At 41.6% G+C, this 27,091-nt stretch overlaps 1 protein-coding gene across 2 annotated transcripts in view; it reads right to left on the reverse strand.

The window, feature by feature from the left end:
• Nucleotides 1-27,091, reverse strand: part of UQCC1 (ubiquinol-cytochrome c reductase complex assembly factor 1) — a 91,448-nt gene that overhangs the window by 12,481 nt on the left and 51,876 nt on the right. The window contains exon 1 of one of the 2 annotated variants that reach the window (XM_078057134.1): nucleotides 15,831-15,902. The exons of the other annotated variant lie outside the window; for it this stretch is intronic. Within the exon in view, the coding sequence (XP_077913260.1) occupies nucleotides 15,831-15,890 (60 nt within the window). The 5' untranslated portion in view covers nucleotides 15,891-15,902. Of the gene's footprint in view, nucleotides 1-15,830; nucleotides 15,903-27,091 lie in introns of those variants that run through there. 2 annotated transcript variants of the gene reach the window in all.

Raw genomic sequence — 27,091 nt, forward strand, 5'->3', positions numbered from 1 at the left:
AAAATGTGAGATTGGATGCAGCTGGTGGTACAATCCATGACCTTTCCCCCCTACCTTCAACCCACGCCAAATCAGACCTCCAGCCGCTATGTTCCTAGAGCTCCGTCCATATTCCTCCTCCTGGAAGCACAACACGGTTGAGAACTGCATATGTACCTGTCTCTCCCACTAGTCTGTGAGCTACTCAAAGATCATAAGGAACTCTGATTAATCTTGGCACCCCCGACAGACACCTAGTCCAGGGCCTGGCCCAGAGCAGGACTTGAGACTGGCTGGCACACTGATAACTGAATCCTTACAGAGGCCTGAGTGCCACGCATAGCGTGTTCTGTCCAATGACACCCTTTTGTTTGTTTCCCCTTTTTTGCTGCTTGAATACCTTGCATGTTTCTGAAATTTCAAAAATATGTACTGCCCAACTTCTTAATGCACCATCTTCCAGAATGGGCTGAGGTGAAAGGCGGAGTCAAGAAACAAGCCAGAGCTAGAGTTCATTCCTTCTGAAGTACGACGATGGCACTACAGCCCAGCCCCGCTGAGAGCCATTCTGGGCCTCTCCCTATTCCCATACACGCTATTCTCCTCATCATGCAAGAAGAATCAGAGCCACAAACAGATGTCAGAGACATCACACAAAGGCAAGAGCATCTTTCAGAGAAAAACATGCACTGAACCTGCTCAGCAGAGCTAGTTTATGTGTTGCATCTACCTAGTAAGCTTTAGAGCTGGAAGGGTCTTCAAAGATCACCTAGCTCAATCCCTCTGAGGAAATGGTGAACTGAGACCCAAAAAGGGGTAGGGACTTATCTGAGGTCACAAAGAAAGCAGAGTCAGGATTGGAACCTGACTTCTAGACAAGTGCTTTATCTGCTTCACCATATGTAGGGCACTTCCAGAGATCAGCAACACATTAATCTGCACACCTCCGTTTCCAGCAAGGTCCAGTTACATACAAACACACTTTCTCCTCTTGGGATGCACCTGCATTCTGGCTAGCTATGACCCAGGAAGAATGGAAAGCCGGCCGAGAAGTCCCTATGAGCAAGGCTCCACTATCTCTGGTCCTATCGTCTAACTCCAGTGACCTGTAAGCTGCCTCTCCCTCTCCTCTCTAGCTGAGAGATGGCAAGCAGCCACTGCTAGGAATGGCTTTCAGATATCATCACCCAGGCTGAAAAAGGCCCTTCCTGGAAGAGGGTGGAAGCTTGATCAGTGCAGACACATGATCTGCAGGTGACAGGTGAGGGTGAGTGAGAACAGCTTCCTGAACTACTGCACTCATCCTACTGGGCCCTTCTAGCCAGCCCAGCAGCCAAGGGGAGCTGGATATTCCCTCTGGCGAACCTCTGTTGGGATTTTATTCCCTCACTTAAGCTTTGTTTGTTGGCCTGCAGGTTCTGTGTCCCCACTGCCAGATGATTCTATATGGCGTGCCCTGCCCACGATGAATACACGGATGGACAAACCAAATGAGAAACTCCTCCCGGACAGTTTTGGGCTGTTCTCTTAGTCAACTCTTATCCTTTCCATAATGCTTTGCTTTTCATAAAAACCCATACATACAGCACCACCACAAGGAAAAGGTTCCTTTTATATCAGTTACTCATATTTTCCCATTTATTTAAGCTATTAAAATTCATGCAGGTATTTTATAAGCCATCAAGATTTGGTGACTGGTATTACTGAATGTTTAATAATAAACTAAACAGAAGAAATCAGAGGGTTAAATGATGACTGCAATTCCTGTAATGACTTAATTAAATTTTTATTGAGTACATAAACTATGATGTCATTTCTAGCCAACCATGGGTCTGCCTTCCCAGCATGTCACAGGGTGGGAGCACTCAATAGGAGGCTAGGCTAAATGAGCAGCAAGTCTCAGCTGAAATGGGGAGGGGAGCAAGGCTCATGTAACACACTCAATAAATTATCCGTTCATTTTTAAACAAAGTCCATGAGTTATAATATATTTGCCATGCACTTTTTATGACATAATAAAAATGTTACCTTAAGGATTACTTAACACATACTACAAATGTTATAGCAGAGGCAGGCACAAGGGGCAAAGAAAACAAACACGAGCAGGCCAGGGACGGGTCCTGGAGTTGACGTCCCAGGGGGAACAGCATAGTATATTAAAAAGGGAATGCCAAAAAAGGGGGTGGGGAGATACAAGAGTTCAGGGTTACTAATCAGCAGATTAATGAATGAGACAACCAACAGGGAACACAAGTAAAACAATAATGAACCTTGCAAGGCACATGTTTAATTAATATAGTATTCTCGAGGAGGAATATTAGCTTTAAAGACATGCCAGTTCATTTGAGGCCAATTCGCTGCCCTCTTCCCCCTTTTCACTGTTGCTGCTCTTAAAGACGTTTATGTGACTGCTTAACAGAGGAACCAGATTATGTGGGTGGAGGGAACGATGGAGGATCAAGTTTAAACTCCTTATTGAGCTCTACATGGTTCTCTGTGATCTGTTCTTGGTCATCTTTCCTGCCTCACCTCCTCCCACCTCCCCACTTTTAGCTCACCCTTCATTCACAGTAAACGATATGCAATTTCCACAAATAAACCTTGCTCTCTCATAGCTCTTAAGCATACTGCTGTCGGGATTCCTTCCCCCTTCTTTGTCCACTGGGATGCTAACTCCTTATCCTCTAAGACATAGCTTATAAATTATACCTTCTGCAAAGCCTCTCCTCTCCCCAGTCTACAGTGCCACAAAAGTGATTCAAGTCCAGAGAGAGGTCCCATAACTATTTATCAAGTGCCAAGAACTATGCTAAGAGCTTCATGCATGTGAGCTCATTTAATTCTTCCCAGTGACTGAGACAGGTACTGTTCCTATCCCCACTTAAGAAAAGAGGAAACTGACATTTGGGAAACTAGGAAATAGTGGGTGAAGATAAGAATACAGAGCAGTCTGATTCCAATGCTTATCTACATTAGAACAAACACAAAAAATTATGTGGCCACCCCTTCATGTAGGCCACCACCTACAACTTAGATTATCTGTAGAGGCAGGGTTAAGAATAACTAATATGGTCTTAGGTAAACACAATTCAGAGATTCCCAATTCCAATGGTGGCTAGAGATGGGTCATCAGTGGCCAACTACTAATAGACATAAGACATTGCTAGCATAGCTCAGCCCCACTCCTGGGAAAACTAGTGGGCAAAAGGGTGTGATTGGGGCATAGGAAGACAGGATGGAAGAAGGTTGGTGGTGACAACACAAGAACGGATGCACATGAAGGTAAGGGTAAGTTTTACAGCTACTGGCTTGAGGCAAAGCCACTAACAGTAGCAGGCTAATAAGAATTTGCTGGAATAGGGGAGCCTGGCTGGCTCAGTCAGTGGAGCATGAGACTCTTGATCTTGGGGTTGTGAGTTTGAGCCTCATGTTAGGTGTAGAGATTACTTAAAAAGTAAAATCTTAAATAAAAAAGAAAAGAATTTGTTGGAATGAATGAATAATAAAGGGTGGCTAGAGTGCTGACTAAAGCATAAGGAACACACAAGATTCATCCTAAGGGTACAACAGTGCAAAAGATGGCAGGTCAGGTCTTTCCAGCAGTCAGAAAGGCCATCCGCAACACTTTGCAGTATCAACACCATGGGCTACAGCGACTGCATGGCAATAGGCTAATGTGCACTGAACATCAGCCAGTCTATTAAATTTAATGTTAGAATGAGCTCACTGTGCAATATTATGTGAAACACACAGAAACAGGTGAGAGGAGATAGAGAGAAGGGGGACATGGAGAGACCAAATACACATGCGTGCATGTAACTCACTTGCATGATGACTAACAGATCTACTAAGGAGCTTTTAGCAATGATCACAAAATACAACAAAATAAAATTCTGTGTGTGTGTGTGTGTGTGTGTGTGTGTGTGTGTGTGTTAGGCAGATCCAGAGAAAATTGTATTAATACCAAGAAGAAAAGGAAAAATAATAAAACATGAAAAGATGGTCAGTTTCAATTTCTTCTTCCCTCTTTAGAAAATCATGTGAATCTGAGTAAAGCATATTTCAGCTGTGATGAAAAGCCAACCTAAACAAAACATGAGATAATTCTTACATCTTATTTTAATAAATCATTTCAAACTTTTAATGCACAGGGAAGCTTGCTACATTGAAATGCCTCTTCAAATTATTTATTTATTTACTTACTTACTTACTTATTTATTTTAAAAATCCCAGTCTTGCAGCTTTGAATCTGCATATTCAAAATTTGCATAGCCTGATCATGTCTTGAAAAACGAGGTACATGGTTTGGCAGGCATACCTGCAGAACCACTAGCTTTAATTTCTGAATGGTTACAAAGTACAGGAGCCTCTTCCTCAGGCTTGGAAAAGAGCAAAGCAAGAGACAGCTGTCCTTGAAAATTACAGTCATGTACCCACTTGACAAGACACTCAAACACAACAGTTAAGTCTGAAATCACCTTGAAAAGAGCTGATAAGGAACACTATGATCCTGGGATGATCAAACTATCACGCCAATTTAATTTTCTTCTGTGTCAGGACATAGAGATGAGAGGAAGGTAACAGCTCTAATCTACTCCATTTCTGAAGTTTTTTGTTGCATCCCAGATGGCAAGTCTCATGTGTATTCCAGTTAGAGGGGCGAATATTGGCTTGAAAGAGTCACTGTTTTAACAACATTGACAGCACAAAGTCCTAAAGGAAACAATTCTGGGGGCCTCCACCGAAAATCTGAACTGATAGTAGTTATGATGGTGGTAGTAACAATGAGCATACATTGCATTTGATTTGATAATGTATGCATATATACGATCTCTTTTGTGCCTCATGACCATAACCTTGCCCTTCTAGGAGCTCACAGCCTAACTGCTACTATTGTCCTGACTCCATAAACAAGAAAAGAGAAGTTCAAAAATGTTAAATGCCTTGCCCCGGAGTCACACCCTTCTTGTGACAGTGCTATGACTTTTATCTCGGACAGCTGGTCCCTAAATCCAGTGTCTACCTAAAATGTCACACCTTTCTGTTTCTGATGGGTCATATCAGAAACGGAGAATCACACAAGCAAAAAAATTAAAATTGCTAATTTCAGGACTTTGAAAAAGAAGAGTAAAATGGAAACGACTCTGAATTATTGAAAAGTTATCCTAGAAAGGAGATGAGATTCAACAAGGTCAAATACACTGTAGCATGTATAGGCCAAAATAAAGCTGAAGGAAGGGTTTGACTACATAGTCATAATAAAGTCCCAGAGCAAATCTCTGATCATGAGCTGACAAATGAGAAATTTTTAAGGTGGACATATAAAAAGAAATTCCATATACAAAGGTCAAAAAGTTTTCTTTCTTCTACTATTGTAATAGTCAAGAGTCTTTGTTTTAGCTACCATACTTAAGAATAAACATAGAAAAACTAGAGAAATTTCAATGAAGAATGTCAGATAGGTATGGTCACGTTGGGTTGCCATTGGTCATAAGCCAGAGCATTCAAGATTCTGTGGACAAAAAAAACACCCAAAGGCTGTTCCATGAGTTGGCCTGATTGTTTCCATCAACAGTCTCAATGGATCACCAGATTTTGGAAGTACTCTGATACTGTCTGAGGTGAGTATCACTCACTCTCTGCATCTCTTCCTTAGGACCCAGACCTACTCCTCCCCAACTCCATATGAGTTGGCAGGCTGCTGGTCCTGGAAACCTGTCCCCTCAACACAGAGATGGGCAGAGAATCCCAGCTAATCTAATCAGAGTTTTGCTTCTGAGTGGAGACATTCAAAGATAAAAGGCAGCTAAAGTTGGGTCATCCCAAAAAGACTGTACTAAGTTCTTATTTCTAATACTGCGATCCCTGAGCTTCCTGGGGCCTGTTGTCAAACTCTCCTTTCCATTCTGTGAGCACTAGTTAGCCTCCAATAAATGCCTTTGTTTGCTTAAATTAGCTCAAGTCAGTCTCTGTTGAGTGCAATTAATGGATATATTGTCATTCATCAATTCAATAAAACCTTTCCATGATAACATAACAACATTAGCTAACATTTGTTGAATGCCTACCATGTGCCAGCAACTGTATTAAAAGCTTTATGTATTACCTCTTTAATCTTCACAATAATCCTAAAAGGGGGGTGTCATTGTCCTCATTTTACAGAAGAGGCATCACCTCATTTTCTGTGAAGTGTTTCAAGTTCCTCAAAGCTTGTTGCTTTTTCCTTCACGTGGTTTTTAGTATTTCCACCAGGAAGGCATACTGTGCTATTTTAATATCTGTTTATAGTCTGCCCCCCTCATTTCCCACTGCATTAGACTGTGAGCTCCTTGAGGGCAAAGACAGCACTGCTCAGCACATGTCTGCAGAATGACTCAATGTAGTATTTCCTGTCATAATTACCTCTTGCATTAGTGATGTCCATCCACTTTTACAAATTTCAGGAAAGTTCCCTTGAGTACAAGGACTGAGTACAAGGATTTGGAGAGGGGTTGAGCAGGTCTGTGTACATGCTGCTGCTGTTTTCATGGTTTCCAAACACTACTCTAGGCTGAAGAGGTCCAATTCCTGTCCTTTCAGGGTGTCCTCTCATAGCCTCTGAAACCCCACACCTCTCTCAAAGCAGTCTCTTCCACTGAAATATTTCAAGACCACCTCTAGTTCCATGACTACCATCTGCTAGTGTTCTAGACTTGAAGTCAAAATACTTACACAGAAGTCTGAAGTTAAGAAGGAGAGCTTCTGACTGAACCAAGAAAGAAATTCACAACTGTCAGGGTAAGAAAGCATGAAGTGGGCAACTGAGTTTTTCCTCTCTCGCTGATCACTCTAATGAGATAATAGCCAACTAACTCTCTGAAGTGAACAGGTTAAACATTAACAGACCTTGGAACCCTGCCTGCTCTGTAACAAGTGCTATGGAAGAATAACTAGGAAACTTTCTAAGAAATGCCCTTTTGCTTACACTTCCAAGTTTAACAAAGGGCTCATGCCCTGCTAACAAGTGCCAGTGCACGGAAGTTTTGATCAGGCTTTGGTTTTCTGTTGTTAAATACAAGATTTGGAAGGTGAAAACAGTTTCATTTATTAGTGGTCATTAATGGCCAATAATCAAGGTAGAACCAATCAGCAGGCAATTACTGGAAGTATAATAAGCAAAGGATAATTCCATTCGCACCTACTAGAATGGCTATAATTTTAAAAAAAGGAAAAGGAAAATATCAAGTGTTAGCGAGGATACAGAAAAACTGGAACTCTCAAGCATTGCTGGTGGGAATGTAAAATAGCACAGCGTTGTGAAAAATAGTTTGGCAATTTCTCACAAAGTTAAACACAGAACTACCCTATGACCTACTAATTCCATTCCTAACTAGATACCCAAAAGAATCGAAAGCTGAGACTGGAACAGATTCTTGTACTCCAATGTTCATAACAGCATTATCCACAATAGCCAAAAGGTGGAAAAAACCTAAGCGTTCATCAACAGATAAACAAAATGTGGTTATCTACATGCAATGGAATAATATTCAGCCATAAAAAGGAATGAAGTGATATATGCTATAACATGGATACACCTTAAAAACATTACATTTAATGAAATAAGTCAGACAGAGAAGGACAAATATTGTATGATTTCCCCTTCTGTGAGGTACCTAGGATAGGCACAGGAGGCTATAAGGAGTTGGGAAGAATAGAAATGAGGGATTTTTTGTTGTGGATGATGAAAAAATTGGTATAGATAGTGATGATGGTTACATAACATTATGAATGCATCTCATTTAAGGCCACCAAATGGTACTCTTGTGAAAGGTTAAAATGATAAATATTACATATATGTTACCACAAAATTAAAAAAAAAAGAATTCCAATTACAAATGATTCTTCTCACAAATTTCAATCTGTGACTTAACCATGTGTATACATTAAAGCCTCTCTTACAATACTTATCCCATTCTGAGCAGTAGTATTATGAAGTAACTTATGTTCCTTGCTAGACCATAAGCTGCCCAGGTGCAGAATTCTACACTGCCTTGTACATATTCTAAGCATATATTGAGTGCCTACCATATTTAAGGCATTATGGTATGCAGTAGACAAAAAGGATGAATGAAACACAGTAGCTGTCCTAAGGAAGTCGGTGATCTCATGTGAAAGACACACCACACACAAGTGAAACACCTAGCACATTGTAAAAAATGGCAACGGCGAATCTGGGGGCTGAAAGGCTTCAGAGATGAAGCAACATTTACTACATTAGATATTAAAGGGTGAACAGGGATTACCACTTTTCAGACTAAAAGAATGGTATGTGCAAAGCCACAGAGAGGTAAACAAATACTGCATTTGCAGAGGAAAATTTGTAACAAAGAGGCCATGAATGGGAAGAAGCAGAGGCAGAACTGAAAAGGCAGTATCTGTCTGATTGGAAATGGCCCTGAATGCCACATGAGGAGGTCTGAGCATAGGGGTATTTCTGAAAATTAACCCTAGAAGTATAAAGTACAGACCACAAAGTTAGGGGAAAGGCCAGAGGTAGGAATACCACAGGAGGGAGGAATACCAGAGGAGGCTGCAGCAACGGCCCAGGTGAGAGTTGGGAAGGAACTGAATTAACGTAAGTGGCAACAGGCATAAAGAGGAAGGCTTTCCAGAGAAATGCCTACAGCAGTATCAACAGCATTTGATTATCAGGTGGATGCAGAGGAGAAAAGGTGAGGAGGCCATGACTTGCACATAATCAGAGCTCGCTGAATGCCAGCTGAAAAAAGAATGCGACAGTTATTTGTAATCCTAAGCTGATGCCTTTCTGACCCCGGTCGCAGTCTTGCAGGGTTTTAGCATTCATGGTGCCCTCGATGTCTCCTGTGTTGTGGTAATGGAAAATCCTACTTGAACAAGATGTAATATGAGCAAGATGTGTACTTAGCTTGAGCCCGGCAGGCGTCTCCAGTGGAGCAGAAGTACAGAACACCAGGGCCGAGGAGCCTGATCCCCTTTCCCGGCAATCCGTTCGCTACATGTCAGCGGATATCATCCGTCTGGGTCCTCTGCATTCTACCTGCAGTCACGAGGTCAGCAAGATGCTGACACACCTTAGGTTTCCAGAAACACTTGCAGGCTCCCAAATGCACAATGGACCTCATGACTGCACTTATGAGTGCAGGAAAGCTGCAGGCACAACACTGCTTTCTAAAATATTTTTTACTGAATTTAGGCAGACTTGGGACAGTGGAAAACCACAGGACGCTCGCTCCCCATCAGTACTGGCCATCTCAAGTGCACAGACGTACAAGCGAAACAGATGAAAATGGAGAATTAACAAGCTAGTAAGTGCTTTGCTAATGGAGTCTGGGCACTGTCATTTGTCCTGGGTGCTGAGGATCTAAACATCCCAGAAGACCGGGAGGCAGCACTGTCCTTTCCCACTCAGCAATTCCAAGACAGACATCATGCTGCCTGGAAAACAACATTCTTGGAGGATCCAAAATCTACCCCCTTTCCCAATCTTGAGGTTCCTAGCCCTTTTACCAAACAGTCCTGTCTTCTTCTTCTCTACAGTAATGGGAAGCAAAAGAGATGGGCCACCCTAATTCACTGAATCACACAGGTTAACTGGTGACTCCAGCTGGGAAGAGGAGGTCAGACCAAAGTCTACAGCCCCAAACAGTCAAATGGGCATTTCCCTTGTTCCCCATGGGTCATACACAATGCTTGTTTTTCACTCCTGTCTCCTTACTGCTAACTGCTCAGAACCATACAATTTCCCAAATATCGCCCCTGTGGTAACCTCAGAAACAGGCTGGTCCCTGCTGTGGAGATGAGGAAACAAAGGGTGAGTCACCAATTGTCACTCTGCTCAGAGATGATGGAGAAGTTCACAGAAACAATGTCATCTGATTCCTAGTCCAACATTCTTTTGTCTTAAGGCTCAAACAGAAGTGCTACTCCACTGACAGAATCATATAGAAGTACCCTGGGAATGGCTGAGCCTGGATTCTGGTAGAAGCACTCCTGCTCAAGTAATGAGAAGGCCAATAGTGAGACAAGCAGTAAAGTTCCGAGTCCCAGAAAATAGAATGGACTTGGCTTTATGAGCTCTGAGAGTGGCCCTCACCTCTTTAGGTTAATTCTTTTTGTCCTCTTTTTTTCAGTAAAATATTGCTAAAACAGTAAACATTTTATCTAAAGGAAAAAGAAAACCTCAGCTGGAATACTGTATCTGGTAAAGAGTTGCTCTCTCTAGCGATCTGTATTCAAGTCCCACTCTGACCTTAGAAATGCTTTGAAATCTAAGCAAACTCTGGGCCCAAACAGTTCCATTTCCCCACCTTGTAACTCTGGAAGACAAATCTCTGAGACTCAGTTTTTCCATGTAACTATGCAAAACTGCCTTTCTTTTTTCTATTTACATTATCATGTCAGATTATACTTAATAAGTAATAAAATGAAGAGCTGCAAACCTCTATCTAGCCCCCTGGCACTGTTCAAAAGTCTCACACGTAGTAATTTACTTAAACCCCCACAATGCTGTAAGTAAGATGAGGTAGGTACTATAGCTATTCCTATTTTACAGAGAAAAAATGGAGGCACAGAGACTAAGGTCCTTACCCAAGGTCGCACAGCTGGTTTGGGATCTGAGCCTAGTCTGGCTTTGGTGACCAAGGACTCTCAACCACTCTGATTCTGCCTTAGAAAGCTGGTTACAAACCCAAGCAATTCCTCCACCTTGGCAGAGGGCTGCCAGTCTACATCCCTCCCTTCGGCGCCTGGGGGCTGCCTAGTTTCCAGCCCCATCCTGCCATCACACTCAGCCCTGTGCTGGGCCAGCTTCTCTAGAAAGTCTACAGCAAAAATACAACTAAACAAAAAACAGGTGAATTCCAATCTTACTTGTTCATCTATTTAGTTTAGAACCTAACCTAGGAAAGATTCAACCTCATTTCTCTTTTTGGCATATAAGCCCTGTAAGATCATTTCTCTCTGGAGCACTCTCTACCAAGAGCATTTGGGGATTAGCACATGGTGAGTGACAAAAATGTTCCCTAAATAAATAAATGAGAAAATAAATAAATTAAATCCAACACATCAAAAAATAAATAAATAAATAAACAAATGAGTAAAACAATCCTTAACAGAGCCATAAAATTAATAATGCTGCTGGACCTGGAGGAGAAAAAAAATTCAATAGTGCCTTCATCATTAATAAATATATAGTCAGTGTTAACCATCCACCAAGCACTGTTCTAGGAGTTTAGGCTACAGCAATAAACAAGAGGCAATACAGGGGCACCTGGCTGGCTCAGTCAGTTGAGCATGCAACTCTTGATCACACGGTTTTGAGTCTGAGCCCCACAATGGGTGTAGAGATTACTTAAAAATAAAATCTTAAAAAAAAAAGGGAGAGAGATAATACTTGAATTCCTAGAGCTTATATTCTAGGAAGGGGGAAAGGGCAAAATAAAATACATAGAATGTTAGATGGTAATTTTATTGAGTATTTGACATAAGCAGTGTTTAAGAAGATGAGCCAGGCTGTTGAACGATTTGCAAGATGCATCTGAGATGAAGAGTCGAGAGGCAGGGGATCAGTGAAGCAGCCAATGGTGAGTTGAGGTAAGAGGTCAGGCCTGGATCTAAGTGTCAAGTAAGGCAGCTCAAGTCCAGAGTGGTTGTGGCTTCTCTGCTCCTTTGAGGACCAGACATGTTACATTTATGGTCCATATCACTGCCACTCAGAAAAGAGCAGCTAAACAGATAGCATCGACGTGGAGAAAGAAGTCCCTGCTTTCCAGCTAGGCCCCTTCAGGTCTAACTATCACCACAGGATTATTCACCCAGCATTTTAGGGAAACGGGGAAGAGAACTGTTATAACTGCCTTACCAATGGATCCAGAAATACTCAAAAGCACATCCAGGGCAGTTACAACCAATGTCTATGGCTACTACACCCCGGTGTGATGCCTTAGCTTCCAGAACTTTTTCACGTAGTCATCCAGTCCTGAGCAGAGGTAGTGCCCAGTGCAGGGTTAAACCCACAGGAGAAAAGAGCAGATAGCTGCCTACCTTCTGGTAGGACACAGAGTGAGGGGCACTAACAATCTTGCCATACCCTAAGAGCTCCCCACAGGGCTACTGCAATCATTCCTTTTGCTGAAGACACAATTTATAGAAAGCCCCAGTGAAAATGCCACACTCTTTCTCTCTCTAAAAGTAAATAAATAAATATCTTAAAAAAGAGAGAGAGAAATAATCTGGTCCAGGCTCTTCACCTGAGTCTGCTGATTAAAGGTGAAACCAAGTTTAATTCCTTACTTTTTTGACTCTAAAACTAGTGAGTGGTTTTTCAACTCTCCCATCCTCTCCTTCCTCTAGAAGGAGGATCTTCTTTGGCAGGCAACTCAGCTTGGGACCTAAAGCACAGCAGATGATAAACACCTTCTGTCTTTGAAAGAGAAGAGGTAGAGCCATAAATTATCTGTACTCAAAATACCAAAGACACTAGAATTCATTTGAAATCCAAAGAATCTTAGCAAAAGGGCATAGGACAGGAATGAAAGAAGTAGTGTGGGGGACACTGAGAATGCCACTGAATGCTTAATGGGAATGGTCTCCTACTTCCCCCATAACCAGGCACAAACCACAAGCCTGCTGATTCTTAACCCCAGCAGCTGAACTGCCCAAGGCCCACAAAAGGGGCAACACACACAGTTTACACCTTTTATTATTCTGATAGAAATTTCTCTCCTGGGAGCAGAAAGGGGTCAAAAGTCCAAAACCAAAAATATATATCTTTATAAGTCAGAGCAAAAGAAGCATTACAGCAGACAGTTATTTAAAAAAAAAAAAGCCTTAGTGAACAGAGCAGAGTAGGAGGTGTTAGAAAACTCACTCCAAGTAATTTATTCGCTGGGAACCACAAAGGGCTTTCCCAAGAACAGCAAAAACACCATTAATTTCCCCAGTACCCTCCTTTCAAAGGGCTCCAAACACTTCACACACATCGTTTTAAATTGTCCTCAAAGGCTCCAAAATAAGGAGTTACTATTTCCCCAGGTTCAGATGGAGAAACTAAAACATTCATGGCCGCCCTGTCCTGTCCAAACCATCCTAACAGATTCAGCCAACATCGACTGAGGGCCTGCAATGAACATGACCTGTGCCAGGCAGAACCGGCGATACAAGGATGAAAGATATGATCTCTGTCCTCCAGAAAGTCAGAAGCCAGTGAAGCATGACAGATGTGGACATAAATCGTTTTGAAATAAAGCAGCCGATGCTAGGTGCTATATAGAAAGGGTCCAAACAGTGCCCATTTATGTGCCAAGCATTGTACTAAGTCTTTACTAGCACCATACTGCTAAAGTCACACACTATGTATGACTTATCTTACAGAGAAAGAAATGGAGACAATGAAAGGTAAAGAGACTTGCCCAGGGTCTCAAGGCCACATTATGGCACAGCATGATCAAAACCCAGGTCTGTCTGGCTCCAAAGCCCATTTAATGGGAGGTAAGTGCTTGGGAAGTTAAACACATACATACGTGACAGCAGAGCGTCCTTTTCTCAGAGCCAGAGGAGAACTCCTGCAGAGGAAGGAGGCCCTGCTGGAGATCCCTGGAGAAGGTTCTGGCTTGGTGACAGCTCTACAGAGCCCAGCTGGTGGGGGTAACCTCTGCCTCTTTTGCCAAGGCTCCACTCTGGAGGCCAAGGAAGAAAGATTTGAAGGAAGAAGAGCTTATGCGGCAGCAGGCCACTGTCCACAGGGAGAGCATGATCAGCCTTGGGGAATCCCTGGGTCTTAGCAAGGTTAATATAAATAGCTCTATTTTAAGCCCACAGGACAAGAAGCAGATGGGGGAAAGAGAAGGTCCTCCAAACTTTAGGAGCAAAGTTGAGCCTGGAACTATGGAAGCCCAATCACCACACCAGCATGGGATCCTTCTGTAATTGTTTTCAAATCTTAATTTCAACCTAACAAAACAACAACAACAAAAATCCTTTGATGGGGGCGCCTGGGTGGTTCAGTTGGTTGAGCGTCTGACTTCCGCTCCGGTCGTAATCTCAGGGTCTTGGGATGGGCCTCACTGGGCACCATGCTCAGCAGGAAGTCTGTTTCCTCCCTCTCCCTCTGCTCCTCCCCCGGCTTGTGTGCTCTCTTTCTCTCTCTCAAATAAATAAATAAAATCTTAAAAAAAAAAAAAACCACTTTGATGGAGCCAGATACTTCCGTGCATTACTATCTTGATCAACACAAATGACTTTGTTCCTATCAATGGATAGGTTAGCCATTAATTCATTTACTTGTTCTTGTATTCTACCTACTTCCAAAAAAAGGTTCAAGTTGGCTTATAAAAAAAGGCACGTGCTATGGCCAAAAGAGCAAAAGTCTGAAAATCAGTCAGATCTGGACTTGAGACTCACTGTGGTGGCCACAGCCAAGTTCTTTAACTTTTCGGCCCCTCAGTTCTCCTCAGCTGCAAAATGGGCACACTCACCTCTAGCCAGGCAATTTGTGATTGAGATGAGATCTATAAAATGCCTGCCAGAATTGGGCCCACAGTAGACATCTGAACCAAAAAGGAAAAAAAAAAAAAAGAAAGAAAAGGTAAAGAAAAGCGTTAATAAAGTGTATGTGTGAGAGAAAGAGGATAATGAAAAATTGTATCAAATACCTAAATAAGGGAAGCTCTGTACTTTCTGGAAGCCATGGCAACGGGAAAGCAGGATTGTTATACCATTCTCATCATTCAATAAAGGGAAACATAAGTTCATCAGGACAGAGAAAGTTCTTAAATTCTAACTGCAGAGAGACTCATCTATAGTTGAGTGGATGTGGATGTGCACACACATACACATGCATGCTTAACACTGTTTTTCTCTCCAACAGGAACAGGGCAAATGGCTCTCCAGAGCCCTGCTGCCCCTCTGACACCGCATACTGCCGCATGCAGTGAAGTACTTCAACAGTTAAAACATTTTTGTGCCAATATTTTTAAGAGTGCAGAAGGTTCCAAATTACATGTAAAATAAACAATGCCAGACTGTGAAAACTCTTGGCTGCAACGTTCTCTGATGTTAACAAGAGTTTCTTTATTACTGTAACCTTTCAGAAGTGAATAAAAATTATTTCTCTGCCCTAGTTTTGCCCTCCAGTAAAAGGGAAGAGAACAGTGACCATGGAAAGAGCTGTACAATGACCTCTCATGAAGGCTAGGAGGCTGGGAAGGGGGCAGTTTAAAACACAAAGCCTTCCGTATATGATTCTAGTCAAAGGTTAGAAATTTAGTTTGTGCTGTGCTGATCATACTGTAAAATTTTACGTTCCTAATATTTTATGTAACTAAAACCCTCAGGGGGACCAGAAGGCATTTGCAAAGAGCCCAAACTAAGCTGATGCTAAGAGAAAACCCAAATCTTGATCAAGGCTCCTTAGCCATTCGGGGAACCTCATTACTCTGAAATTGAGTCTGAAGTGCCCTTAAAAAACTGGGAAGAAGATCTATAGGTGTCCAGGACTTACACAAAATAGGTTCTTTTGCAGACCTCTGAGTCAATGAGTCTGTGAATATTGGACACCCAAAAGGATCTCAAAATGGGAGCTAGTCTGGACAGAGAGAGTCCGCTTTCAGCACTGTAAGAAAAGGAAAAAAGTCACCATACAAAGGCAAACATGCTCTGTCCTCTCACACCATTCTGCCTCTACCTACACTGTTCCTCTGCCCTGAAGGTTTCTCTTGTCTATTAAACACTTATCTGAAAGATACAACCCAAATGTCATCTACCCCAAGCTTTTCTCCTCTGGGCCTTCTCAGCAATTTTTAAATATCATAATCTCTCAATATTGTAATCACCTGCTTATCCGTTTGTCTTCTCCTACAAGACTGGGGAGGCGGGGACAGTATCTTCATCATCTGTGTATCTCCAGTGCCTAGCAGAGTACCTGAAGTTAGCAGACCACAATAAAATAGACGGATAGATGGGTAAAACCTTGTTTGTGTCTGGGAACAGAAATCAGACAGAGAATGATGAACTGCTAAAAAAACAAAACACAAGCTCTGGGATTTAACACAAGGCTAGCTTTTCAGACTCTCACAGAATTGCGGAATGTTAAGTCTGGAAGAGAATTTAGAAATCATCTAGCTCTCCTCCCCAGAGAGGTGAGGTGATTTGACTTACTTGAGCTCACTCAGAGAGTGGCCAGGCTGGCCAGAACTCCCTCCATTATACCATACCACCCATCCCTTCTCTTTACTATCGAAAACTGTAGGTATAAATATTTATTTGGCAGTTAAGATGAGAAATATGATTAAGACTACATATTATGAAAATGTTATTTCATTATAAACAAATAACAATGGATGGCACGCTAAAATTCAAAAAATTTGATACAAAATGCACTATCTGAATTGCTCAAAAAAGTTAAACATAACATCACCGTATGACCCAGCAATTCCACTCCTAGATAATATGCCCAAGAGAACTGAAAACCTATGTTCAGACAAAAACCTGTACATGAATGTTCACAGCAGCATTATTCATAAAAGCCAAAAAAAATGGAAACAACCCAAATGCCCATCAATTGATAAATGGATAATAAAATGTGGCATATCCATACAACAGACCATCCATAAAAAGGAGTAAGTACTGATACACGCTACAACATGGATGAACCATGAAAACATGATGCTAAGTGAAAGGAGCCAGAGAGAAAAGGCCACATATTATGATTCCATTTATATGAAATGCCCAGAATAGGAAAATCTATGGAGACAGAAAGTAGAGTAGTGGTTGCCAGGGGCTGGGGGAAAAGAGGAATGGGGAGTGACTGCTAATGGGCACAGGGTTTCTTTTTGAGGTGATGAAAATGTTCTGGAATTAGATAGTGGTGATGGTTGCATAACACTGTGAATTTACTAAAAAAAAAAAAAAAACACTTAAAATGGTGACTTTTATGGTAGATGAATTATATAACTCCATTCTTTTTTTTAAAAAAAGGAAAAAGATACAATCTCTGCCCTCTAGGAGCTAACAATTTAACTGAAGGAGTCGGGACCAACATACAGACATGCTTAAGGACTCAGAGGTTCAGTGTTATGTGACAAGTAATGTTGTGTAAGTTAGAGGAAGAAGGAAACAGCACTTAAGTGAAAAATCTTAATGCTTATGTTAGAGCCATAGTTCTGAGTGATGACCTTTTCAGGTAGTACAGACTAGTGATTAAGAGCATGGGCTCAAAAGTCTGGCAGGTTTGGGTTCCAATCCAGGCTCTCATATTTACTGTGTAAGACTGATTAAGTTATCTTCCTGGTAGGTTGGAATAATGGTCTCCCCAAAGATATCTATAGCCTAATTCCTGGAACCTGGGAATGTACCTTATATGGGGAAAAAAGGACTTTGCAGCTATGATTAGATCAGGAGTCTTCAGATGGGGAGGTTATCCTGGATTATCCAGGTGGGCCCTAAATGTAATCACATGTACCCTTAAAGAGGGAGGCTGAAATTGGAGTGATGTGGCCACAAGCCAAAGAATGTCAGTGGCCTCCAGAAGCTGGAAAGGGCAAAGAACAGATTTTCCCCTAAAGCCTCCAGAAAGAGCACAGCCCTGCTAATGCCTCAATTGTGGCCCCATGAGGCTGATTTCTGGCCGTCAGAACTATGAGAGAATAAATTTCTGTTGTTTTAAGCCACCAAGTTTGTGTTAAGTTGTTACAGCAGCTATAGGAAATGAATCCACTAACCTCTCTGATCCTAGTGTCTTCATCTATAAAATGAGGACAGAAATACTACCTCATAGGTAAGATTGTTGTAAAATGTCAAATTCGTATGGTGCTTATAAAGTGCACAGCAAAGAGAAAGTTCTCAGTAAGTGTGAGCTACTACTATGGGTGAACTGTTTCTGTATTATGCTGAAATCCTCAACTTTTACAGGGCACCTGCCCATGCCCACACCCTGCTCCCCTCATCAGGGAGAGCAGGAAGAGCTGGCAATCAGGGGACCCGAGTTCTGCTCTTTAGTTGGTTTCTAATAAATTTACTCCTCTCCTCAAGCAAGTTTCTCCGTTAGTTAAATGACAGGATCAGAGGTGAGCAGTGGCCCTCTGACCAGAGGGTCTGTTAAGACACAGGCTGCTGGACCCGACAGCCAGAGTTTCTGATTCGGCAGATTGAGGGTGGGGCCCTAAACTTGCATTTTTAACAAGTTCCTAAGCGATGTTGAGGCTGCTGGTCTGGGGACCTCACTTTTGAAAATCTCTGGTCTAGATTATTTCAAGGCTCCTTTCCAGTTTTAATAGTCTAAGCCACCCCACAGATGCAGCATTCAAATAATAAACACTGCTGTATCAGGCCAGAATAGCTTTACAACGAAGTTCTTTTCCTATGTAAGAAAGTGGGGGATGGAGGAGTATGAAGTCCATGGTTAAGGACTAGTTTTAACTTTTGAACTAAGCAGAATGAAAAATCTTAAGCAATAGTGGGAACAGGAAGGGGCTGTCCCCTTATCCAACATGCTGGCCCCATTTTAATTTATCTTAATCCCACCTTTCTGCCTTTTCACCAGACCCCTCCCCCTCACGCCCTCCTCAAGAAACACATCTAGGTGTCTCCTGAATTCATTTATTGGCTTTGCAGTGCACAGTATAATACCGCCTTTGTTAGTCTCCCGGCCCAGCCTCTCTGAGCACGGTGTTCAGTCTCGGTGTTCCTCTACTCTTAAAAAAACACAACCACGGAGTCTCTGAAAAATAACTGTAAAATCAACTTAAGGCAAATTCAGCCAATGTGGAGACATTCAGACTCTAAATGATGGAAAAAGAAACAAATTCAGAACATTGTTAGCATTCTCACCTTTTTTTCCCCCTTAATCTCTATTAGTCCTGCTGAGTAGGAAACCTCTGCCGTATTGGATTAGAAACTCTGAATAAAAGGGGCCTCAGGCTTGGGACTGCGCTGAAGAAATGGAATGCCTTGAGACTCCAGAAAAGCTGTCCTCTTGGCCTTTGGAAGTCCTTGGTAAGAACACCAGAGAAAAGGAACCTGCCACGAAGTTGATCCCCCTCCTGCACCCCGGGGAGGGATCATGGTATAGTAAAGTGGACACTGGGCTGGGAATCAGCATACCCTAGTTTGGGTCCTCATTCTGATGTTTGTAGCTGCACAACCTTGGGCAAATCAATGAACTTTTCTGGGACCCCATTTTCTCACCACAGAAACGAGCCAGTGGGACCTGATCTATAGTCCTTACTCTGAGACGCACATCAGAAATCCTCTGGGGAGACTTTTTAAACTACATACATCTAAGCCCCTTCAGATTGAGAACCACAGAACCAGAGAATATCTGAGGCACTCAATCTAACATTCTAAGGTTCATCTATTCTATAAAGTGAATTAGAAATATAAATGATGAGAGAAGAGAGTCAAGGAACCCCAGAGGCAGGGCAGGGAGAGAAAAATGAAACTTTCTCGGGGGAGAGGGTGGTCAGAGAAATTGAATCCAGGTGTGATAAGAGATCATTCATTAAGTCAGAATTTGGGAGACAATGCTGCCCAGTCACTAATAATAGAAGCAGGTACCTGTGTCCACCCAAGTATCTGAGGGATGACCATGTTAGGCACTCTGTGTTAAGACACCAGGAATCCTAGGATTCTTCATCCCATCTAATGGGCGTGACCTACACAAACCCACAATTACAGGACAGCATGGTAAGTCCTATCACAGAAGTTTGTGCAAAGTGCTGCAGCAATACAGAGAAGGGAGTGGCCAAACATACCAGTATTATTGGGGGGTGCTGGGAAAAGCTTCGTGGAAGAGGCACTATCCAGCTGTGCCTCACAGTGCCACGAGCAAGGAAGACAGGTGTTAAGACCACTTCAGACAAAGGGAACTGTATAAACAAAAGCCCAGAAGCATAAAGGAACATGGCATCAGTGAAAATGTGGCATAGTGAAACCTGTGTTTGTGTGTATGTGTGCACATGCATGGATATCTGTGTATCAGAGAGGTCTCTTGGCAATCAGACTAGAAAGATGGGTTGGGACTAGAATGTGAAGATTTCTTCTCTCCCCACCCCCCACCCCCGCCCCATTTTTCACTTTGAAAAGTTTCAAACTTACTTAAAATTCTAAGAGTACTACAATAAAAACTTGTATAATTTTTAGATTCACAACTGTTAATATTTTTAACATTTGCTTCATCTCTCTCTATATATACATACACATGCCCTTTTTTCTTTTGCTAAACCATGTGAAAATATCAAATCATTTCATTCCTAAATACTAAACACTATATCTTCTAAGAACATTCTCCTATGTAACAACGAAGCGTTCTATATACCATTGCTAAGAATATTTGAATTTTGTCCCTCAGATTTCTAGACAGAGGGATATGATCAGATGTGGAATTTGGAAAAACCTCTGGTGATTTATATGGTGACAGGGTTCACTAGAGTGGGGAAAGTCCAGAACTAGTTAGGAAGCCATGTGCAATGAAGGAGAGATGATGAGGGTTGATATGAAGCAATGGAACAGAAGAGAGGGAAAAAAAAAATCCAAAGATATTTTGGGCAGAAAAGTGACAGGACAATTTGGGTGCAGCAGATGAGGCAAGAGGTGAGGAGGACTCTAAGAATTCCAGCTTGGAGGGGCTAGATTGATGGTGACGACATCAGAAGTGAGACAGGGAACACAGGAAGAACAGTTTCATGGAGCTATTTATCCCATCTCCTGAGTGAGATTTATTTAGGAGAACCATTAGCAACACCTGAAAATGGCTCTAGTGTGCCCAATGCACACAGCTCTAAGCAGTACCAGAACTATGGTACAAAAGACATCAAAGGGAACAGGACACCCAGAGGGACTGGAGAAGCAAAAAAAAAGTGATAGGTTAGAGAGGTAAACAGTTCTGAGACAATGAGCTGAATTGGGAGTACTTAATATGAAGAGTACTTAAGAAGGGTACCCTAGAAAGACAAGACAGTGTCAATGCCCCAAGGCAGTCAGGGCTTTGAAACAGAATTAGGTCACTGTCTTTCTTCTACAGAAATTCCATACGGTAAACTGAAGATAACAAAGAGGATCAAATTCACTTACTGGTTTACTCAGTCAAGAAACATTTACTGAATGCCTACTAAGGATAAAGCTCCATTTCAGGTACCAGAGGAATACAGACAAACAAATACGAACTAGACCTCAGGAAACTCACAACCTATAACTCAAGGTAAAAACGGCCAGGAGAGAGATAAACGATCATGTGCATAGATAGGAGTTTCATGCTCTATTTAATTTCAATTTCAGATAGGTTTATAACTTCTCTTTCAGGGACAATCCCTGAAATGAAGTGAGTCCAGCATGCTGCCCAGAAGGACAGGCAAACTGAGCCATCAGACCGGCATTCTGGCTGTATGCTCCCAGGCAGCTGATAAGTCACAAAACTGCCTAAAGCACACACTCCATGCACCCTTGCTGCCTCCTGAGACCTGGGGTCATGAAACTTGTACAGAGAAAGGAATGTATCTACTAAAGATACATCTCAGTTGGACCCTGCTCAAGTTCATGAGCCAATCCCAAAATGAAATTGCTCTGCCTTCTAAGAATTTAGCCTTCTCTCACCTAATAAACAAATATCCACTCCAACAGCTTAGGACATTCAAAAACTTTCAAAAGAACAACTGATATCTGAGAACAAACATGTCTTATTTTAAAGGCCTCAAGCCCAAGGAATTGCTCTGTATTTACACTCCACCATTCGTATCATTGGCCACAAAACTATGAACTTAAAGTGGTCCTTGCCTTTAAAACAGTACCTATGGATAGCAGTGAGTGTTAATTCTGATCTAGAGATGGAAAGTATAGCAAAATTTTTACCTCATGGTAAAACAGAGGAGTTTGAAGATTTCTGTGGGGAGGTAGGGAGAAGAAGGGAATGGAATTACAGAGGCCTGGAAGAGAATTTCCAGAAAAACTAAAGTATGTATAATTCTTATTTTTACCACCCTTTACAGATTTAAAGTCTTTGTTAGTTCAGAAACATAAAAGGCCTCATGTATAAGTTGTTGGGGTTTTTTTAGTCAAATCAATTAGAAGACGGGAAAGCATGGAAAAAGAAAAACTTGAGGGTAAAGGAAACAATTTCTCATTTCTTTTTCTTACAGTATTTAAGACAGAGCAAACAAATATGCTCAGAATGAAACGGGCTACTTCTCCACTCCACTTTTTCTAATACATATAGTGGGCTTCCAGAACAGTCTTCTGTTGTCAGTTATTTACTGGACATGCATTCAGCCAAGGGGCAATGATAAGTACTTTGGAGACTACAAAGAGGAATACAGGGGATCCAGCCCCCAGGCAATTCACCTGGAAGGTAATCAATACTCACGAATAACAATGATACAAAAGAGAAACAGTAAGACCCAGAAGAAGGGTACATATAAATTACTAAGGTACTTCCAGCTAGGGACAACTGAGACTGGCTTCCAGTATGGGGTGGAGGGATGTAAAGGAATTGGGGCTGTGGCGTATTGTATGTACCGCACGGGGAATGACACAAGACAGGAAGAGCAAGGCATTCAGCTTGGCTGGAGTGAAGAGTATGTGAAGCAAGGCTGGAATGTGATGTTCACTGAGTGCTTACTATGTGCCAGGCACATGGGCTAGAAGGTTTCACATATTTACAGTTCAAGAAGAGCTAGAGGAAATGAGTTTGGAAAGGTAGTCTGGAGTGTGATCAGAGAGGACCCTGCAAAGCAAAATGCTGATTCTAAGAAGAAAAGTAGAATTTTACAAAGGAGTCCAGTTCAGTCCACAGCTCCTCCACCTCTTTCTAGGCCCTCTGCACCACCCCAGGAGGCAGCTCTGCTAGAGAGGACAGGAGACCTTGAGGTGACAGGAGGCTCATCCTTATTCTGGAATGGTGCTAGCAAGAAATCATCTGAAGTCCTGATGAGACAACTGGCATTCCAGGGACCACTGATAAGGATAAACTTGGAATTTCTTAATACTCTTTCCCACCTAGTCTCCAAGGCTTGGAAAGCTTAAACCTGCTCATTGTGAGCCACAAGGTGGACATGTCTGGCAGGGCAGAACTGAGAGGAAGTCATTTAGCCAGCCTAAGGTTACCATTAACACTTTGAGCCACTGCCTTGAGCTAATTTTTATGTTTGTTTTTTAAGTTTGGTTGAAATGTCACAAATGGAAAAATTAACTAAAGCGCCAGGGTTAGCCACAAGACTGGACACACCTGGCTGCAAACCCAGCAAAAGAAACTTACTTCATTAGTAGGAGAGGCAGAAAGTGAAATTTACATCTGAAATGTGCCTGCACCAGGAGAAAGTGCTGAGGCCAAAGGCCTGTCTGTTTTTACAGCTGTGTCAAGTCTTAGTTCTCTGCTCTTACCAACACTCAGGAGTGAGGCAAGGGCCCAAGGAAAAATGGTCTCCAACCTCTTCAGCTGCAACTCAGCTCACAAAGGTTTTTAAGAACCAGTTAATGAAATAAAACAAGACCAGATGAGGTGATATAATGAACTTTATTTCCACAGCTAATTTATATGTTTAAATCCCAAATAATGTGGTTTTTTTTAAGTTAGAACGCTCTAAATTATTGATGTGATTTCTGTAACCTCAAATTTAACACTTGCATTTTATACCGGCTTCACTAATGATATATGAGTCTGCCTTGTTTTTCACAATAGTTGGGCTCCTAAAAAGCTGATAAAAAGCATAAATTTTTTAATAAAAATTTCCCCACCAAATGAGACTGCAGTTCTAATTTCAAAGGAGTTCTTGATTCAAATTTCTGATTCGCCATTAATTCACAAGTGGTTCCACTCAAAGTAATAGCCTCTAAGAATTCTTTGGCATGAAAAAGATCACCACTACACTGATCAGTCTTATAAATTCTACTTTTTATGTAAGTTTTCTTAAAGATGTACACTTGGGATGCCAAATTACACAGAGACAGATTTACAAATTACCACCTTCAAATCAGATTTTTTGAGGCACCCCAACAACTCAAATTTTTAAAAGAAACTGAGGCACACAGGAGGAGAGACTTGGCAGCCAGGGTCAGAACCAGGCCAGACTGGCTCCCTACTACTTTCTCCAGCCACATGTCCCTAACTTTCCCATTTCTTTAGGTTGTACACACACACAAGACTGAGAACCCCTCTACACACACAACCACACTCGTAACAGAAGTGGTTAAAATACAATTTTCTTGCCTGTATAAAGGGTGTCTGTTTATACCATGAGTTTGGAATAGGGGTGCGGGGGGACCAAGTCAATTACAATAGAAAAACAGTAATAGTAATTCCCCAACTCGTCCAAACATCTGTTATTTTTAAACCACCATCTTTTATAGTCTTTGTAACTAAACTGGGGCTTGACATTTCTCTTCATGCAGGTGAGTTTACAAGTCTGTACTTGGGGAGCATTATGGATCATCTAAAACCTTGCTTCTCAAAGCGTGGCCGCCACATGCCCACCCTGCTCCCCCTGTGGCGCGGGCACCACCTGACGCTTTCTAGAAATGTAGACTCTCTGGCTCCACCCCAACCTACCGAATCAAATTTGTATTTTAACAAGATCCCCAGGTGGACTACAGGCACATTAAAGTGTGAGAAACACCGATCTAACACACTTCTCTATAAGACATCGTATCTAGAAAAATTAGAAAGAAAAATGGTTGGATAAAATGGAGGGAAAAAAAAAAGAAAAGGAAAAACTAACTCCCACAGGACTGCACTGATGTACACATGGTCTAGAAACAAATAAATCAAGCATCATCTATCTGATAAGTTGGCTTTAAAACAGAATTTCAGAGGCTGAGATTCAATGTATTCATTCATTCAACAATATTTATTCATCCAATGTTTACTATGTAAGCAAAAATGTGTGATTAAAACAGGTCTCCTGCCTTTATAAAGCATGCAGTCAAGTGGAAGTAACATTATAAAGTAACACAGAAGGTTCAAAGTGCTGGAGATTGTGATGGAGATATTTATGGAGGTCCAAAGGAAATTCATGGGGGGGGGGGGATTAATAACTAAAAGGTTCCTGTAGTTCAAGAGTCAGTAATGTATGGCTCATTAAGCCATGTGGCCCACATGGGTCTAGCAGTCCAACGCCCAGGCAAGTTCAGTCAATAGTGAAAAACAGGCTAACTAATTAGAAGAGCTACCGTGTCACTGAAGGGCAGTCAGCCAAGGCTGTGGCTGGCCAGGGGGTGACACCGGCTATCATTAAGTGATTTGGCACTAGCAGCACCACTGTATGTCCACTGGGTGCTGCCACAGAGTTGGCTATAAGTACCTGAGGGCATGGGGGACACTCAGCTACAAGAATAGCTTCAAGGCTGCTGATCCACTCTGGGTAACAAAGACAGCAGAAAGGCCTGACAGTGAAAAAAATGAACAAGGAACCAAAGAACACACTTACAAAGACAGTCAGTATTCATTGACTCCAAAACAAATGATGATGACGCTGACAGCAGCTAAAACTCTGACATATGCTATCCTCTTTTTAGAATGAACAGAAACGCCAATGGTCTACTGTCCCAAAGAAAGGCATATAAATGTCACTGAAGACATCTTAAGATGAATCCATGTCCACTGTGCTTCCTATATTTGCAGTTCCTCCAAAGACATGAGAATTTGGAAATACCCTCTCAGTAGGAAACCATCATCTCCATGATTTAGCCTCAAAGACCACACTTTTACACATAGAGTAAGCACATGATACCATTAGTCAATGACACAGGAGTGTGTGAAAATAATTACAATAAATACAAACATGGGTGACGACCTCCCACTTAACTCCCATGCAGCACAGAAAAATCTCCAGATATACTGCTGAGTGAAAAAAATTAAGTACATATTAATTGCTTATTAGTACACAGAGGACAATATCATGTATAATCAAATATACACACACAAAACCAACAGTATATATTTTCTATAGATAACATAGCTCAGCGGGGAGCCTGCTTCTCCCTCTTCTCCCTGCCTGTGCTCTCTCTCGCTATCTCTGTCTCTCTCTTTCATATTAATAAAATAAATAAATCTTAAAAAAAATAAAAAATAAAAATAAATAAAAATAAATCTTTAAAAAAAACCCATATCTAATATATATTAAGTTAAAAAGCCAGGATGCAAAACTGTGTATGGTTAAGCCCATTGCTGTTATGTTAAAGAATACGTATTTATAATTTGCATTTATATAGGAACCAGCTAGAAGGATACACATCAACTCTTTCTTTTTTTTTAAGATTTTATTTATTTATTTGACAGAGAGAGACAGTGAGAGAGGGAACACAAGCAGGGGGAGTGGGAGAGGGAGAAGCAGGCCTCCCGCCAAGCAGGGAGCCCAATGTGGGGCTCAATCCCAGGACCCCCGGGATCATGATCTGAGCCGAAGGCAGTCGCTTAACCAACTGAGCCACCCAGGTGCCCTTGAGTTGATGTTTTATGTGTTCTAGAATGGCTTTTCTTTTAGATTTCTGTGTAATGCTGCCTAATGTCAGGTGGTAATTCAGCTAGAGTTGTTTCTGCCTCTATGGAGACTGACATGCCATGGAGACTTTATGTGTTTGCACACAATATTATGGTTTGTCAATGCAAGGACATCCTGTGTGTGGAAATGGAATTATTAAGCCCAAGTAATGGTGGTAAGAGGGTTGGATTTGTTGAATGGAGGAAATCAAATAATAATTGAGCTTTAGGATGCTATGCCTTTGACACCAATTCAACGTTTGAACCAGTCCTCCTCTAAATTTGTTCTGATGGAAATACCCTGGCATCAGGCCTGCACTGTCCTCAGAAACTGAAAAACAAGCTCCTTGATCAGTAACAACCTAGAATAATTTGGCAAGGTATCTAATGAAAATGTACATTAGTACATTTAATAATTAACCTGAGAAAGGGGGATATATAGTTTATATATATAAACATAGAATGTAATGGTAATAGAAAAACAAAACTAAAACATTAGAATACAGTTGTTTATATAAATCTTCCTTTGGGTATATTACGTATTTTTGTGTCCAGACCATATTTTAGTAGATTGTAAACCTTGTTTTCTCCCATTTCATTGCCTCCCAGCTTAGGATCATCTAAAGCAGA

This window comes from Halichoerus grypus, chromosome 10 (assembly GCF_964656455.1).
Source record: "Halichoerus grypus chromosome 10, mHalGry1.hap1.1, whole genome shotgun sequence".
NCBI lineage: Eukaryota > Metazoa > Chordata > Mammalia > Carnivora > Phocidae > Halichoerus > Halichoerus grypus.